The following is a 16,618-nucleotide window of genomic DNA, read 5'->3' as shown; positions in this document are numbered from 1 at the left end:
AAGAGGGATCGAAGACTATAACATTCAAATTCTATAGCAAGGCCAAGAACCAATGTTAGGCCGAATCCTAATAGGAGACCGAGCCCCACTAAGAGATCGAGCTCTAGAGTAAGACCGAACGGTTCAACAATATGTCCAAACGATATACTAAAACGGATACCAACACATAACCGAACGGTCATTAGCTTGGTGAGACCATAAGAGGCCAAACACAGTGTAAGACCGAATACCAATACTAATACTAGACTGGACACTATATTAAAATCAACCACCAATACAAGACCGATCGGTCATTAACTGAAGTTCCGCATAAGCAGTATTTAATTAAGACCGAACACAAGGAGAAAACTGAACGGTCAACAAAGGACCCTCAACGAACTGCATAATTCTACAAAATTATGAACTCAATGACCGAAAACCAGATTTCCTACTTTCGGTACATTTTTAAGTGACTTAAAGATTCTAACAAGTCTTAAACAACTTACCCAAATTCCTTATACAATCCAAACTCACACCGAACACAAATTCTCCAGTTTCACTACCACACTTCCTCCCAATTCCACTCGGCCACTGAACCAGAATTATGTAGAATCACAATCAACATGAATACAACAATGAATATTCAACACTAACAACACCGAACATCAAATCATCAATTTTACACACATGCATAATCATCAAACAACATTTTTCATACATCATAAAGCAAACAATTAAATTAACTAGCTTCTCTTACCCCTTTGACCGAACCAATATGCTTAACAACTTCAGAAACTTGAAAAATCCTAAGAACCTATCATTCACTAATTGATGAAGCCAGACCAAACAAAAGATTAGAAATGTTATCAGAAATGGGAAGAGGAAGCTAATGAACACACGTAAACCAAATCTTAGCTTGCATGTGCAAAAATTCACAAGAATTCACTGAAATGAAACTTACTCGCCCTATACAAGAATATGATAGTTGTAAAAGGATATTCTTGAAGTCAAGATCACCTAGGAAGTCCTTGATCTATGATCTAATGAAACATAAGTAAGGAATTTTAGAGAGAGAGAAAAGTATAGAATTCTGGTTTTAAAGATGCAGAGTCTGAAGATAATGAGACGAGCTTCGTTTGAATTTGTTTTATTTTTGAGACATCTATCCCTCCCCAAACATGTAATATTTTAGGGTTTTGACAAATTTTAAATATATTCTACAAGTAAAATTTAGTTTTATTTTCAATATATTATATATTTTTAATTAATTTTTTTAAAACTATATATTTTAAAGTTTGTTATATTAATTTTTATAACGAACATCTTTACTTTTTAGCTACTTAAATAACCACCGTTTCTATTGAAATATCTAATATACTGAATTGAATATTAAATATATTAAATTATTAATTTTAATTAAATATATAAAATAATATTTTTAGTAACTTAAAAATAGAATCTCACTAAAATATTAATAAACTTAAAATGAAAGCTTACGAATATATTAATAAAATTGTACCATCATTTTTAATATATTTTATTAAACTTTATCTCCAATTTTATATTAGAAAGAAGGTTAAAAGATTATTACAAAATTATTAAAATAAAAATAAACTTTGTTATTTGTTTTTACTGAGAAATCAGTATCGAAGTGTTCGCTTTAGCTTTAATTATGTCGTAATAAAATTGATCGATAATTATTTTATTTATAAATTCTACGGTAATACATTGATAGTATAGTAAAATATTTTGAAAATTTGTTGGTAATTAAATTTATAAAACTCTATTATTAAATACGTCAGTTATTATATATTTAAAATCCATTTGTAATCTCTTCACAAAATAAATACTAATTTTGTTGTCAAATATGATAATAATAATAAATATACAATTACAATGAGAATGACAATAATGCCGAAAAAAAAGAAAAAAAAAGGAGAAAAACAGAAAATCAAAACATTAAATTTACTAAATTAATAATTTTGTTTTATTGGAGGATTTTTTCAATTACCATAAATTTATCACTTAATAAAATAAATATTTTTAATGAAGTCATTACCATAATTTTTTTTATCTCACTTAGCATAAAATAAAATTGTGTGTTTCACTTTTCAAAATAGAAAAATTAGTTTTAAGGATAACTTTATTATGCTTAAACTTAATTATTCTCGTTTAATGATCCATTTATTACAAAATGTACAAGGTTTTTGATTGAAATGAGTTGATACAAAGTAACACTTGATCAACTTTAACTTCCACATAATTATTATATAAGAAAAAGTAAAACAAAAATTTAGAAGTTCACAAAAATAGATCATAATTTTAAATATTATAATTGATAAAAAATTATTGCAATATTAATTACTTAATTATGCGTGCTAGATTTTTTTATACATGAGATTATTTTTTGACACTTTTAACTGTGTTGTTATTAAAATTACCAAGCATGATAACTTCGAACTCGCATAAATATAATCAAACAAAATACAAAAGAATAAAGAAATAACTACTTTTTTAAAAAATAGAATAACAAATTAAATCTGAACAACAAGATACACAATTTTGGCTGAATTAAATTCTAGAAAAGGAAAATGATTTCACTAAATAAACATTCTACTGAGATACATGAAAAAAAACAAACAATTTCTTTTGTTTCCAATCCATTAATCGTAAAATAAATTAGCTCGCCTGAAGCGAGGCAATACTCATTTCGGTGGTCGTGAACTTGATTCCGTCGGAGTCAATCCCAGATCTTCCATCCCTCGCCGGAATCGATTCTGTATATGAGCGGTGGCGCGGCTTCAATTCAATTCCTAACCGATGGAATCACCGGGTAAGCTAAATTGGATCCACCCGTTACATTACCGTTCGATCAATTTTCATTTCCCAACGAATTCGCGTTCGTTAATTTTCAGGTGCTTTGAGGGACACGTCGGTTATCGTGGTGACGCTGGACTCCGACGAAGTCTACATCATTGTGAGCCTCTGCACCAGAACGGACACTCAGGCAATCTACGTCGATCCAACCACCGGGGCGCTTCTCTACTTTGCCAGGCCAGGGTTCGATCTGTTCAAGTCGCAGGGTGAGGCCTTGGATTTCGTCACCAATGGATCGCGATTTGCTTGCAAGAGCAGGACTCCCGCAAGGGCGATATTAGGATACGCCGCGTTCGGGAACGTGGCCATGCTCCTCGTCGCGACGAGGTTGACCGCCAGCGTTCCCAATATGCCGGGTGGCGGTTGCGTATACACGGTGGCGGAGAGCCTCTGGATCAGGATTCCGCTGCACAATGCGGTGTCGCTGGGGAAGGGAGAGGCCAAGAACGTGCAAGAGTTGACGGAGCTTGATATTGACGGGAAGCATTACTTCTGCGAGACGAGGGATGTTACGCGCCCTTTTCCAAGCCGCTTCCCGATGAGTCAACCTGATGAGGAGTTTGTTTGGAACGCGTGGTTTTCTACGCCGTTTGTTGATATTGGCTTGCCACGGCATTGCGTCACGCTACTGCAGGTTCTGTGATCTCTTCTGTTTACGTTTGAGCGAATGTAGTATAACTTAATTTTGAAATATCTATTGTTGTTGAACCCTGAGAATAGCAAGAAAGTACGTGAAAGTTGGATACTTCAAATGTGCAATTGAGTGAATCTAGTGTAACTTGCTCTTGAGATATCAGTTGCTTGTTGAATCTTGGTAATTTCGTGAATGTAGGATAATCTGAATTCGGGAGTTCAATACAATTAAAGTTACTCAATGTTTTGAATTGTAGTCACGGTTGATGATTGTTGCGTTCCTAGATATTGTACGATATTGCAAACAAATCTGCGATTGTCTTTGTGTTTCAGTTAATAGACCCCACAAACCTCAATGTTGTGATCAAAATTGTAGTTGCAGACTGTTTTTTGAACCCTGGTTACCTGTGTTATCTTGCTAGCTGAAAGATTTTATTTGAGCAAATTGGATGCCAAGAAAGATGAGTTTGTTAGGAGGTTGGTGAACTTTTTTGCATTAACAACTAAGGATGATAATGACTGAATTTGTGGTTTGCTTTCTGAAAGATAGCATTTGTTGCGTTTGGCAACATGGGTAGACGAGATTTTACAAATAGTCTCTTTATGAACGCACAATTGTGGTATACTTGTTTAAGTTTTTTAATTCACATCCTTGTATTGTGAGAATGATAATCATGAACTATGGATGTGCCTTTGGCTGTTAGTTTGTTCTTATTGGCTATTATTAGTTTTCTTTTCTACCTCCATGCTTGTGCAAGCTCTGTCTCAATTAGTGATTATCTTTTATAGCAATGCTGTACCAAAGATAGTACCTGTATAGAGCGATTAAGATGTGAAATTCACATGTGCATTCTTTTGTCTCACTTGGTCTTGATGTGTAGGGGTTTGCAGAATGTAGAAGTTTTGGAAGCTCAGGTCAACTCGAAGGTATTGTGGTTCTCATAGCTCGTCGAAGTAGGCTTCACCCGGGTACTCGATACTTGGCAAGGGGGCTAAATTCATGTTTCAGTACAGGTGAATGCGGATATCATTGCCTGTTTAACTAGCATTTTTCCATTATGATTAATTGATTTATTGACCCATAAGAATAGCTGTCTGGCTGACTTTAAGGAAATAATAATTCATTTTAACTTAAACCTGTTTGATTATGATTTTAATACATCATCTTGTAAATTATGGTTTCAGTAACATGCGTTAATATCTTTGTTAAATTCCTAAATAGGGAAAGTTTCACAATCACTTATTTCACCCTAGTTCTTTTTGTAGTGTAAGGTGTGTGTACTGTTTCCAAATCATTTATTCATCATCTTTTCTGTTTTGCCCTTGATAATCATCATTTTGTGTGCCTTAGTATTACCACTTGCCAAATTTTTATTAGATTCCATTTTGCAGGAAACGAAGTGGAGTGTGAACAACTAGTATGGGTTCCCAAACGATCTGGTCAAAGTGAACCTTTCAACACATATGTGTGGCGAAGAGGCACTATTCCTATCTGGTGGGGTGCAGAACTGAAAATTACAGCTGCAGAAGCTGAAATTTATGTTTCAGATTGTGATCCTTATAAAGGAAGTGTAGAGTATTATGGAAGATTGAGTAAGAGATACGATGCTCGAAATCTAGATATACGTGCTGGTGAGAAACCGAACAGAAAAGCTTTGGTTCCCATTGTATTGATAAACTTGCTTCGAAATGGTGAAGGGAAGTCAGAGTCCCTTTTGGTTCAACATTTTGAGGAGTCTATTAACTTTATTAGATCATCTGGGAAGCTTCCATACACTCGGGTCCATTTGATAAATTATGACTGGCATGCTAGTACAAAATTAAAAGGTGAACAAATGACAATTGAAGGGTTATGGATACTTCTGAAAGCACCTACTATATCCATAGGTATCTCTGAAGGGGATTATTTGCCTTCCCGACAACGAATAAATGATTGCAGAGGCGAAGTTATCTACAATGATGATTTTGAAGGTGCATTCTGCTTAAGAACACATCAAAATGGGATCATACGTTTTAACTGTGCCGATTCTTTGGATAGGACCAATGCTGCTAGTTTCTTTGGCTGCCTCCAAGTATTCACTGAGCAATGTAGACGGTTGGGGATATCACTTGATAGTGATTTGGCTTTTGGTTATCAGTCAATGAGAAATAATTATGGTGGATATACTGCTCCACTGCCACCTGGGTGGGAGAAGCGATCTGATGCTGTGACAGGAAAAACATATTATATTGATCATAATACCAGAACAACCACATGGATGCATCCATGTCCCGATAAACCATGGAAGAGATTTGATATGACATTTGAGGAGTTCAAGAGGTCAACAATTTTATCTCCTGTATCTCAACTTTCTGACCTTTTCTTACTTGCTGGGGATATTCATGCTACTCTTTACACTGGTTCCAAAGCAATGCATAGCCAAATACTTAGCATATTCAGTGAAGAAGCAGGAAAGTTTAAACAGTTTTCTGCTGCACAGAATGTGAAAATCACTCTGCAAAGAAGATATAAGAATGCAGTTGTGGATAGCTCTCGTCAAAAGCAATTAGAAATGTTTCTTGGAATGAGGCTTTTCAAGCATCTTCCATCAATTTCCCTTAAACCTCTACATGTATGTGACTTGCCAACTGTCAAAGTTAACTGAGTGATGCCTTTCTGTTTCTTTTTCATGCATCAAGTGCCTAGCAATTGCAGTTTCATAATTAATTTCATGTTAGTCACTGAATCACATCTCCTTTCACTTTTTGCATCTCTCTGTCGCTAAATTTTCTGTATTCATGTCTGCTTCTGGTTGAGGGATTCCACTTTTAACTGTTGACTTGTAATGCCAGTTAATATGGTATAATTTTTTAATGTTCAAACTTTTAAACCTGTGGTTTTCAATGGGAACAGGCAAGCAGTTATCGATAACTTAGGTATCTGATCATTGTAGGTACCGTCTCGACCATCTGGTTTTGTTCTCAAACCAATTGCAAACTTGTTTCCTATTTCTGGTGGTGAAGCTAATCTTCTGAGTTTCAAAAGAAAAGGCCTTGTCTGGGTATGCTAAATGTTGTCTACTTTTCATGTATGAATTTTTTCAATTATATATATCTGAAATTTTTATGTATCTCATCTTACCAAAATATGTATACCTTTTCCTTTCACAGATTTGTCCACAGCCTGCAGATGTAGTTGAAATCATTATTTATCTTGGTGAACCTTGCCATGTTTGTCAGCTCCTTCTCACAATATCCCATGGTGCAGATGATTCAACTTATCCATCAACAGTTGATGTAAGGACAGGGCGCCATTTAGATGGGCTTAAACTGGTCTTGGAGGTCTGTATTTTGTCCTCATTGTGTCTAACAACTCATAATGTTCATGTGTGCATAATACTACAAAATAGTTGGTCTCAATCATGCTATTTGAGTAGGAAGAAGTCTTGTTGCGCTCATTTGTGTTGCGTGCAATGTAAAACTTTCTAAAAGGAATAGCTTGAAAGGCATCTTCAATTTTTAATTATTATCTTGACTGTATATTCTTTATGGTTTACATAATGCAATATCTATATCTGCTTAGGTATAAAATAAAATTATTTGAATTTTAGTAAGCAATGGTTTGTCTAGCTATAGGGGCAAGCAACTTCTTACTTTCTTTTATGGAGTTTTATGAATATAGTTCTGACATCTAAACCTGTCTGACATCTATTTGGCAGGGTGCTTCTATACCACAATGTGCAAGTGGGACCAACCTTGTGATACCCTTACCTGGGGCAATTGGTGCAGAAGATGTGGCTATAACTGGAGCAAATTCTCGTCTTCATTCCCAAGATGCATTACCCTTCTCCTTACTGTATGATTTTGAGGAACTTGAGGGAGAGTGGGATTTCCTTACTCGTGTAGTTGCACTAACCTTTTATCCAACTGTTTCTGGAAGAAAACCATTAACACTTGGTGAGGTATGGGTCGTGTGGCTTGACAAACTATAATAGTCTTTGGCATTTTTATTTAATATTCTATGTGGGTTGCATGACTGCACTACTTTTTCATGTGATTGAAATCCTATATATTGGTAATACGAAGCATAATTTAACTGAATAGGTGAGTTGATAATCAATTAATATAGGTTTAAATTCTTTATGTAACAATTTTACTTTCAAAATCCCATTCTTCTCCTATTCTCTGTATAACATTAGTAAATTTGATGTAGATCCATTTTGAGGTATTTCTGTATTGAGTGAAAGTCCATTAAAGTTTATTGAATCTTTCTGCCAGCCCCGTTTTTAAATAGGGGGTGCTAAAGTATCCTGTGCTTTTAATTCTAGTGTGTCCTAGCTAAGTTAATTGTTGTTTGTCAGTATTAATTTAGATTACATGTCAATAATGATGAAAACTTATTCCTTTTCTAAATGGATTTGATTCTGGCATATTTTCATTATTTCCTTTTTTCTCTAAATCAATTTTCATTTTGATGAAACAGAAATATTTTTTAAAACGTCAAGGTCTTGAAATTAAATTTGAAAATGTACATCTAGACACGTGCTCAAAAAGCAATGCAACATGATTTTTATTGTTCCTGTACTTATTACTAGACCATGGTTGAATGCTTTACTTGCATATGTGCTATCCCCATGCCTATTAATTCAATTGCCGAGTTAATTCTTTATTGCTCTACTTCTATTTTCAAGGTAGGCATATAAATTTGGGTTACGGGTTACATATATCTTTAATTGCTGCTATATGATGTGGTTTGCCAATAGATTGAAATCCTTGGAGTTTCTCTTCCTTGGAGTGATGTATTTACCAATGAAGGCCGTGGTACAAGATTAGTTGAGCATGTCAAGAAGTTTCAAGAAGAGATAAATCCCTTTTTATCTGATTCTGATACAAGTCCATTTAACCCGTCATCCATTGGAAAAGTATCACCAACCGAGCAAGGAGGCAGTTCTGCTGACCTTTTGCTTGACCTCCTGTCTGGGGATGACCCACTTCCACACCCACTTGCACAACCAGTTACTGCCAATGTTGTCTACCAGGAAAGTGACCCACTTGATTTCTTGGACTTCAGTGTTGAAAATCATGGTGTCAAAAATGATGGTAAAATCTCAGGAGAAGATGCCCGACATTCAGATAGTAGTGCTGAACAATATTTGAAGTGCCTTAAAACTCTTGCGGGGCCAGGTCTGGTATGTTATAAATTTCTCGATGTTTCTATGAATCATCATAAATTTTCCGATAACATTATTTTCTCTCATCATGATGAATGTTCCATACACTATTGTTGTTGTCAAAGATGATTCATGACATAATATTTGGATGTAAGTTTCATTCATGATTGTTATTTGTTATCAGATTCCTTGCAGTTTCCACTAAGGGATATTGTTATCTTATTTACCAATTTTCACACTTGTATTTGCATCATAGTACACTCACTTTTTTTTGGATTTAAGTTTTGGTGAATTCTGTACTTCAGAATTTGTAGCAGCTTATATTGGTTAATTTAGATATTGTGGAAAAGTAAATTGTGTATTTGGTTGGATTGAGTAGTGAGTAAGTCCCTTAAATTAGTCCTCAAGGTTGCATAGATTGGTTTTTTTTTTTTTTTTTTTTTTTTTTTTTTTTTTTTTCTTCTCTCTCTCCAGTACTCAGCTATTTCAAGGGAGTTTCATTTTTCATAGGGTAGGGAGAGAGTCTAGGCAGCATTTCATTTCATCTGTTTGAGGATATTTCTATTATGAGTCATACTTTCTCTATTTCTCCCTAATACAATTTCTTTAGCAAGAAATGTGACATTCCTAATAAGCCAAGCCAAACCAAGAGATGTTGGAAAACTGGTTAATAGTGATTGATTAATCAGTCACTTAAAATGGATTCAATAATTTCATTCACCACCCTTGGGGTGGCTTAGCGGGGCACTGAATGTAAAGTTATATTATGTATATATCTTAAACGGAAGAAGTAATTGTTCTTTTGGTATCTTCGTTTGAATCTAATTCTTGAAGTATTTTGGCAACGTTTTGTAGCAAAGAAAAATCAACTTCATTGAAGCCATGAAACTTGAAATTGAACGTCTTAAGTTGAATCTTTCTGCTGCTGAAAGGGATAGAGCCTTGCTATCCGTTGGAATGGATCCTGCAACCATTAATCCCAATGCACTTCTTGATGAAGCTTATATGGCAAAATTATCTAAAGTTGCAAACAATCTTGCTCTGCTTGGTGAAACTTCTCTTGAAGATAAAATTGTTGCTGCTATTGGTCTTGGGACTCTTGATGATAATCCAATAGATTTCTGGAATATTATCAGTCTTGAGGAAACCTGTTCTGGTGGCAAGTGTGAAGTGCGTGCGGAAATTAAAAAGGCAGGTCATTCATCTAGCACAATGTCATCTACTGGTGCTTCAGAAGCTTTATTCTTGTGTTCCCAATGTGAAAGGAAGGTTTGTAGAGTTTGCTGTGCAGGGAGGGGGGCACTTCTGCTTGTAGGATATAACACTAGAGGAGAGGTCATGAATTACAATGGTGCTTCAAGCCAAAGTTGCCTAGTTGATTTACCTGTAAATCGTTTACTAGCTCGGGATGGTATAATTTGCAAACGATGTTGCCAGGATATTGTGCTTCAGGCATTGATTTTGGACCATGTGAGGGTTCTGATTAGCTTACGAAGAACAGAACGTGTGGAAAAGGCTGCTTGCAATGCCTTGAAGCAAGTAATTGGTTTATCTTGGGATTATCTTCTAGAAAAGAATCATGCCTGTGATAACAAGCCTAATGGAAAAGCAGTATGTTCATTACTGAATGGATATGAATCGCTTGCTGAATTTCCTTTTGGCAGCTTTCTACACCCGGTATATTTTTTAACTTAATATAATTTTATTTTTGGCATTGCTTCATTTTGTTTTACTTTTCCATGTGAGTTATCGAGCCGCATACAGCTGCATCTACCAAAGATGTGTTTAATCAACGATATAAAACTTTCATCAAGAGTTAAATCATGCATGGATGAGATTAATACCAATTATCTAAATGATTTTAATATTAGATTGTTCATCAGTGAATATGTTGTTGAGAAAGGAAGGAAATCATTTCATAGAATTGATGGAAGAACTTGATATATAAGTTTTCGTTCAAATAATCTCAAAATTTACCATGCAATTGCGAGAATTGTGTATATGATTTTTTGTAGCTGAATTCTTGTCTATGACTACAATGCCTCATTTTGCTAGATCTTTGGAGCTGAATTAATGATTTTCAAGTGGTATATCTAAAAAATATAGTATAAAGAATCTTGTTGTCTAGAAAAGATTTAGAAAACTAGCAAATACCATATATCGTTAATTACATTGGCTGCTTTATAACAAATATTAAATCATTTTCAGTGATTTAATCAACTGTGACTTTTTTATTATCCGCTTGAGTGTACTAATTGCATGTTAAGTGAAGCATTATGGGGTTAAATTTTGTGTTGCCACCATGCAGGGAAAATAATAGACTTTTCTCTTATTGGGGAGCCAATATGATTCTGGTCTTTCAAATGCAACTGTAATCCTGCTTTTGCAACACATCTATATGCGATAACCATTATCCATGAAATTGCAGGTTGAAGCAGCTGCAGATTCTGCTCCATTTTTGTCATTGCTTGCGCCTTTAAATTCTGGTTTGGGGTTATCATATTGGAAAGCTCCATCTCGTACCTCTGCCGTTGAATTTGGAATTGTCCTGGGCAATATTTCTGATGTTAGTGGGGTTATATTGATTGTCAGCCCATGTGGCTACACTGCGGCTGATGCTCCTATTGTAAGTATTCGTATGTCATTCCTCTGTGCTTTATTTCCTTTTATTGTTCCTTCTGTTTAAAGTTAAACACTGGGAATATGTTGGCGCAGGTGCAAATTTGGGCAAGTAACAAAATACACAAGGAAGAAAGATCTTTAATGGGAAAGTGGGATCTGCAATCTATGATTAATTCTTCCTCAGAATTATATGGACCTGAAAAGTCAGGAACAGAGCATAAAGTGCCTAGACATGTGAAGTTTCCCTTCAAGAATTCTGTTCGCTGCCGCATAATTTGGATTAGTTTACGCCTTCAACGAGTTGGTTCAAGTTCTATGAATATTGGAAATGACTTCAATCTGTTGTCTGTTGATGAGAACCCTTTTGCACAAGAAGCTCGACGTGCCTCATTTGGAGGATCTATTGAGAGTGAACCCTGTCTTCATGCCAAGAGGATTTTAGTGGTTGGAAGCTCCGCTAGGAAGGAAGTTGATCTTAAACCACAACAAAGCTCTGACCAGTTGGCCCTGACTGGGTGGTTGGAAAGAGCACCACAGCTAAACAGATTCAAGGTAAAGTCTACGCTATTTTGCTTAATCCTTTTGTGACGATCATTTTGTTTTTTAAGTTATCTGTCTCAAAAATATCTATTAACTTCTTTTATTAGGTTCCAATTGAGGCCGAAAGGTTGATGGACAATGATCTTGTCCTGGAGCAGTATCTGTCTCCTGTTTCTCCCTTGCTTGCTGGATTTCGTCTAGATGCCTTTAGTGCAATCAAGCCTCGGGTTACCCATTCACCTTTTTCAGATGTACATAGCAAACGTTTTCCTTCCCTTGTGGATGACAGATACATCACTCCAGCCGTATTGCACATTCAAGTATCCGTTCTCCAGGTAATTACTGAAACATTACTGCTTTTGTCACGTTTCTCTTGCCTAGGTATGTCCATGGAGATTCTCCTTCCATGAATTGCTATGTTTATTAGAGCTCTGATTCTGTGTACCTAATTTTTTGGTCGGGCCATGGTTGTTTGGCACCTGCACAATAATGTGTAGAATGAATTTTAAAATAATAAGAAACGGCATCAGGGTTTAATTCACAAAATATTTTTATTATATCCACGAAGAAGCACTAATTGTACTATTTTGAAGTAGTAGAAAAAGGGATCGTCCGTTTGTTTTTTAAAGTTACACTTCATAGAAAATTTTCCATAAGAGCAATTTTTTTTAATAGAAATGAGAGTGCTAAGGCATCTCTATGTTGTTTGCCACCCCAACTATGTTGGCACCACGAACAACATCAATCATTTGCGGCACCTCAAAATATTATAAAAAGAAAGAACAAAATATAAAGGCAGTGGGGGAACCAAACCTGAGCCATTAATCCCTAAACCTTTTTGAAAGGGTAAATAAAAAATCTCCTGAAAACTCAGGACAACTAAAACTAGGAACATTATCCCACCAAGTATAACCTTAAGATCTAGTGCCATAATGACTTTATCCATGCATTGATTACCTTTTCTAAAAATATGCAAACAATTAATGCACGTAGTATTACTATTCATTCAACAATTCAACCATCTATTAATGAAGATTCTAAGGAATAATACGAGTATTTGACCGAGTTTGAATAATAAGTTGAGAGTTACACTCAATCCAGAAATTAATGCAATGACACCTATGATCTCAGCATATAAAGCATGATGAACACTAAGCTATGAAGAGAAATAATCCACAATGGAAGCATGATGATCTGTAAAAGTAATCCCACAACCAAATACATTAAGAGAACCTTTAGCTGTCCCATCAGCATAAGTATGTTACATTTAATCCAATGTGAAGGAAGAGGAAGCCAAAAGTCAGGAACATAGGACACAACCTTCCTAGGATGTATGTATACTCCAAAATAATAAGCTTATTCGAATTGGACTTCATACAATCGGTACAACAACTCAGCCCAATTGATCACAGAATAAGGGTAAAATGTAGAAAGTCTTAGTTTTAATGATATTTTGAAGTCTAAGTCTTTTTTATCATGAAATAGCAATTCGAAAATCTTAAGCTCTTAGGTGAAGAAATATAAATGATTTTTATGTTACATTGGCTAGAGGCATAGAATCAGGGGTCCATAGACCACCTAGTCTATGCTAAAATTCTATGTTTTCTTTAATTAGAAAGGGGCGAGCCTGATTGATTTAGAGACCTCTGACTCTCTAAAGACTTGTTATGAACTAACTATTCCATGAACATGAGCTGTCGGATAAAGACATTTTCTTTTATTACATTTTACACCTACTCACCCAACTTTTGAAATATTCCTTTTTATTCATATTTTATGGGTGAAACAACCGGACTATTTTGATTGATTTCAGGAACCCCATACCGTGGTCACCATTGGTGAGTACCGATTACCAGAGGCACGAGCGGGAACACCAATGTACTTTGATTTCTCTGGCCAGATACAAACTCGCAGAATTACCTTCAAACTACTGGGAGATATTGCAGCTTTTACTGATGACCCCTCAGAACAAGATGATTCTGGCACAAGAATTTCTCCACTGGCAGTAGGGCTATCTTTGTCTAATAGAATTAAGCTGTATTACTATGCTGATCCATATGACCTTGGCAAATGGGCTAGCCTGGGAGCAGTTTAATTACACGTCAGTACTGGTTATTATATTGATTGATTGTGTAAACATTATGTTGTATTATGTAGATGTAAAGTTCATCCATTGATGTAATAGTATTATAGGACTATTCGATTAGGAACATTATTTGTATAATTTCTGGCCACTTGTGGGTGCTTGGAAAAGGCGGGGGATTTGGGAGTTTTGGATGAGGTTAGGGTTTGGAGGTTCGGTTTTAGTAGTTATTTAGTTTACCCAAAGGGCGAATTTCATTTTTGACTTATATTTTAAATGTAATTGTTTCTCTCAGATTTTCTAAATTCTGTACATGTGCACTGGAGCACTGTTTGCAATATTTTACGTTGAAACTGGCAAGCTGATCAGCACTTGATCCTAAAGCAGAATTTCTTCATATCCATCATATATTTATATGTAGAGCCTTCTCATTCCCTCATTCACGATCATGGATATGGTTATTGATATTCAATGAGCTTTGTTTGATGATGGCTTGCTACCATAAAGGCATATGTTTGATTTTAATAAACAAAAAACGTGATTTAAAACAAAGGCGAAGATGGTGAGGGCCCACGGTGGACGAAGCGATGGAACCTTATCCACAATGAGCCAATGGATTTCCACTATCAGATCACACATTTATTCAAATAACATTTCCTATTTGGTGTACAGAGATAACCACCAAAACTTAATCAATAAACCACTTGTCTATTCCTGACTGCTTCTGCTTCCTCATTTCAGAATAGGAGCCAATGACTCATTTACTAACACCACCTCCTACCACTGCTGCAGCAGCTCTCTCCTCGGGAGCCCGCAAGAGCCTCCTCTATTCTCGGAAAAATGGTAACTTTCCGATGTCAACAGTGTCCAACTTTGGTCCCCAATATCAACAATCACAGCCCTCTTCCATATCTGATCTTCATCAAGTCCCTTCTCATCGTGGCCACTCTCTGCGTCGCAGGTATCTCATTTATAACTGGTAATACTTTATTGTAGTCTATTGAAATTAAAGAAATAAATCGAATAAGCTACCTAATAAAATGAAATAAAGAATGGTGCATTGTTATTACAATTACAATATTGCGTGTAGGACATTGATGGGGCTGAGTGGTGCGGTAGTGGTGGGGTTGGGTTTGCTTGATGAGCAAAGGGCAAGTGGTGCAGCAAGGCGTCCACCGCCTCCACCACCGACGGAGAAAAAGGACCCTAGCGTGAGTGGTGTTATGGCTAAAATATTGGCTAGCAAAAGGAGAAAAGAAGCCATGAAAGAAGAAGTTGAGAAGCTGAGAGCTAGAGGCAAAACCGTTAATAAAGACGCACCACCACCTCCTCCACCTGAATAGTTTCCACGTGTTTAACCTTTCTATTGTTATTTTCAAATGGTTCGTGTTACTTTTGTATTACCATTGTCGTTCGATTGAATAAGATATTTTAGCTTCACAGGTTTAATGGATTGAAATGACATTCTTTTACATAGAAATCATAGGACTGTCATTAATGGTTGCGCTTACAATGAGCCAAGTGATGTTGATAATTACCCCGCACGACTCCTTGAAGACTGATAACTTCAAACTTTCGTGCTGCTATTATGAGAAAACTACAAAAATCTTCTAATTGGTCTTATAATATGAACTTATACTAATATGTAATTCGACTTGAGACAACTTATTAAGCTTAATTAATCCTATTAATTCATAATACAATTAAGTTAGAAGTCCAAAACTATAAATATAAAATTATGAAGTTTGAAGTTTACAATACAAATGCAGAATCTTTTAATATGACAATTCAACCTGTATAATCGAATTCGATTTATTTAATCATAAAAATTGTATAAAATTATCTCAAACCTATTTAGTTAAAATGTAGCAAAAATATGTTCAAAATATATATTATCAAGATGTTACATTTTTTTCACTCAGTGTGAAGGAACATTTATCTTTTTAAGTCTTATATCTTAGTAGTAAGTTTTTTTCTTAGTTCACCTCCAATACAAATTACAATTTCATTCTTAATTTTTTAATTTTTTATCAATTTCAATTAACCATGCATATTTTTTAACGTAATTTTAAACATTCCTTTTAAAATTGTACTTTAATTTATCATACATGCCTCTTTCAAAATTTAAATAGGTTTCCAAAGTATTTAATTTATAACCTATGTTTCAACTATTATGATATTATAATGATAACATATTTATATTTTCATTTCGTTTAATGTTGTTTTGTTAAACTTCAAAACATATGAAAGGGTTTAAACATTTTATTCTCATAAACGATTTTGTCTTAACAAATATGACTAACCTTCAAAACAAACTTGGTAAGAAATAGAACACTAGTGTGTCTAGGTCTACGACCTTTAGGGCAAAAAAATGGCTCATAATAACATTGATGGTTGCTTCTGAGAACAATTTAAAAGAATATATGATTATACAAATAAGCTTCTGAGGTTAAATCCTCTATCTATAGTGAAAGTGAATATGGAAAACAAGAAGACAACCTAATTTTCAAGAGATTATATGTGTGTTTGAAGACATGCAAGGATAACTTTAAATGTTGTAAGCTTATTATTGGCTTAGATGATTGTTTTTTTTAAAGGAAAATATGGCAGAGAGTTGTTATCAAATGTTGCAAGAGATGGTAATGATCAAATGCTTCCTTTGACATATGTTGTTGTTGAAGTTGAAAATAAGAAAACATGGAATTGGTTTTCAAAGTGGTTGATTGACGATCTT

General features: G+C 35.0%; 2 protein-coding genes across 2 annotated transcripts; both read left to right on the top strand.

Annotated features, from left to right (window-relative positions):
* The first annotated feature begins 2,584 nt into the window (after nt 1-2,584).
* Nucleotides 2,585-14,189, top strand: LOC106768277 (probable phosphoinositide phosphatase SAC9). Its single transcript, XM_014653331.2, has 13 exons — nt 2,585-2,812; nt 2,895-3,490; nt 4,371-4,503; nt 4,882-6,101; nt 6,423-6,530; nt 6,640-6,810; nt 7,188-7,430; nt 8,232-8,657; nt 9,495-10,316; nt 11,068-11,265; nt 11,355-11,813; nt 11,909-12,136; nt 13,615-14,189. Exons 1-13 carry the CDS (start codon nt 2,800-2,802, stop codon nt 13,894-13,896), a joined length of 4,899 nt encoding a protein of 1,632 aa, XP_014508817.1. The 5' UTR covers nt 2,585-2,799; the 3' UTR covers nt 13,897-14,189.
* A 348-nt stretch (nt 14,190-14,537) lies between these two features.
* LOC106767524 lies at nt 14,538-15,343 on the top strand. Its single transcript, XM_014652440.2, has 2 exons — nt 14,538-14,845; nt 14,975-15,343. Exons 1-2 carry the CDS (start codon nt 14,637-14,639, stop codon nt 15,225-15,227), a joined length of 462 nt encoding a protein of 153 aa, XP_014507926.1. The 5' UTR covers nt 14,538-14,636; the 3' UTR covers nt 15,228-15,343.
* Nucleotides 15,344-16,618: the final 1,275 nt, after the last annotated feature.

Source organism: Vigna radiata, chromosome 7, assembly GCF_000741045.1.
Source record: "Vigna radiata var. radiata cultivar VC1973A chromosome 7, Vradiata_ver6, whole genome shotgun sequence".
Classification (NCBI taxonomy): Eukaryota; Viridiplantae; Streptophyta; class Magnoliopsida; order Fabales; family Fabaceae; genus Vigna; species Vigna radiata.
Note: the sequence above shows the minus strand (reverse complement) of the source record. Positions and strands in the feature narration are given on the sequence as shown.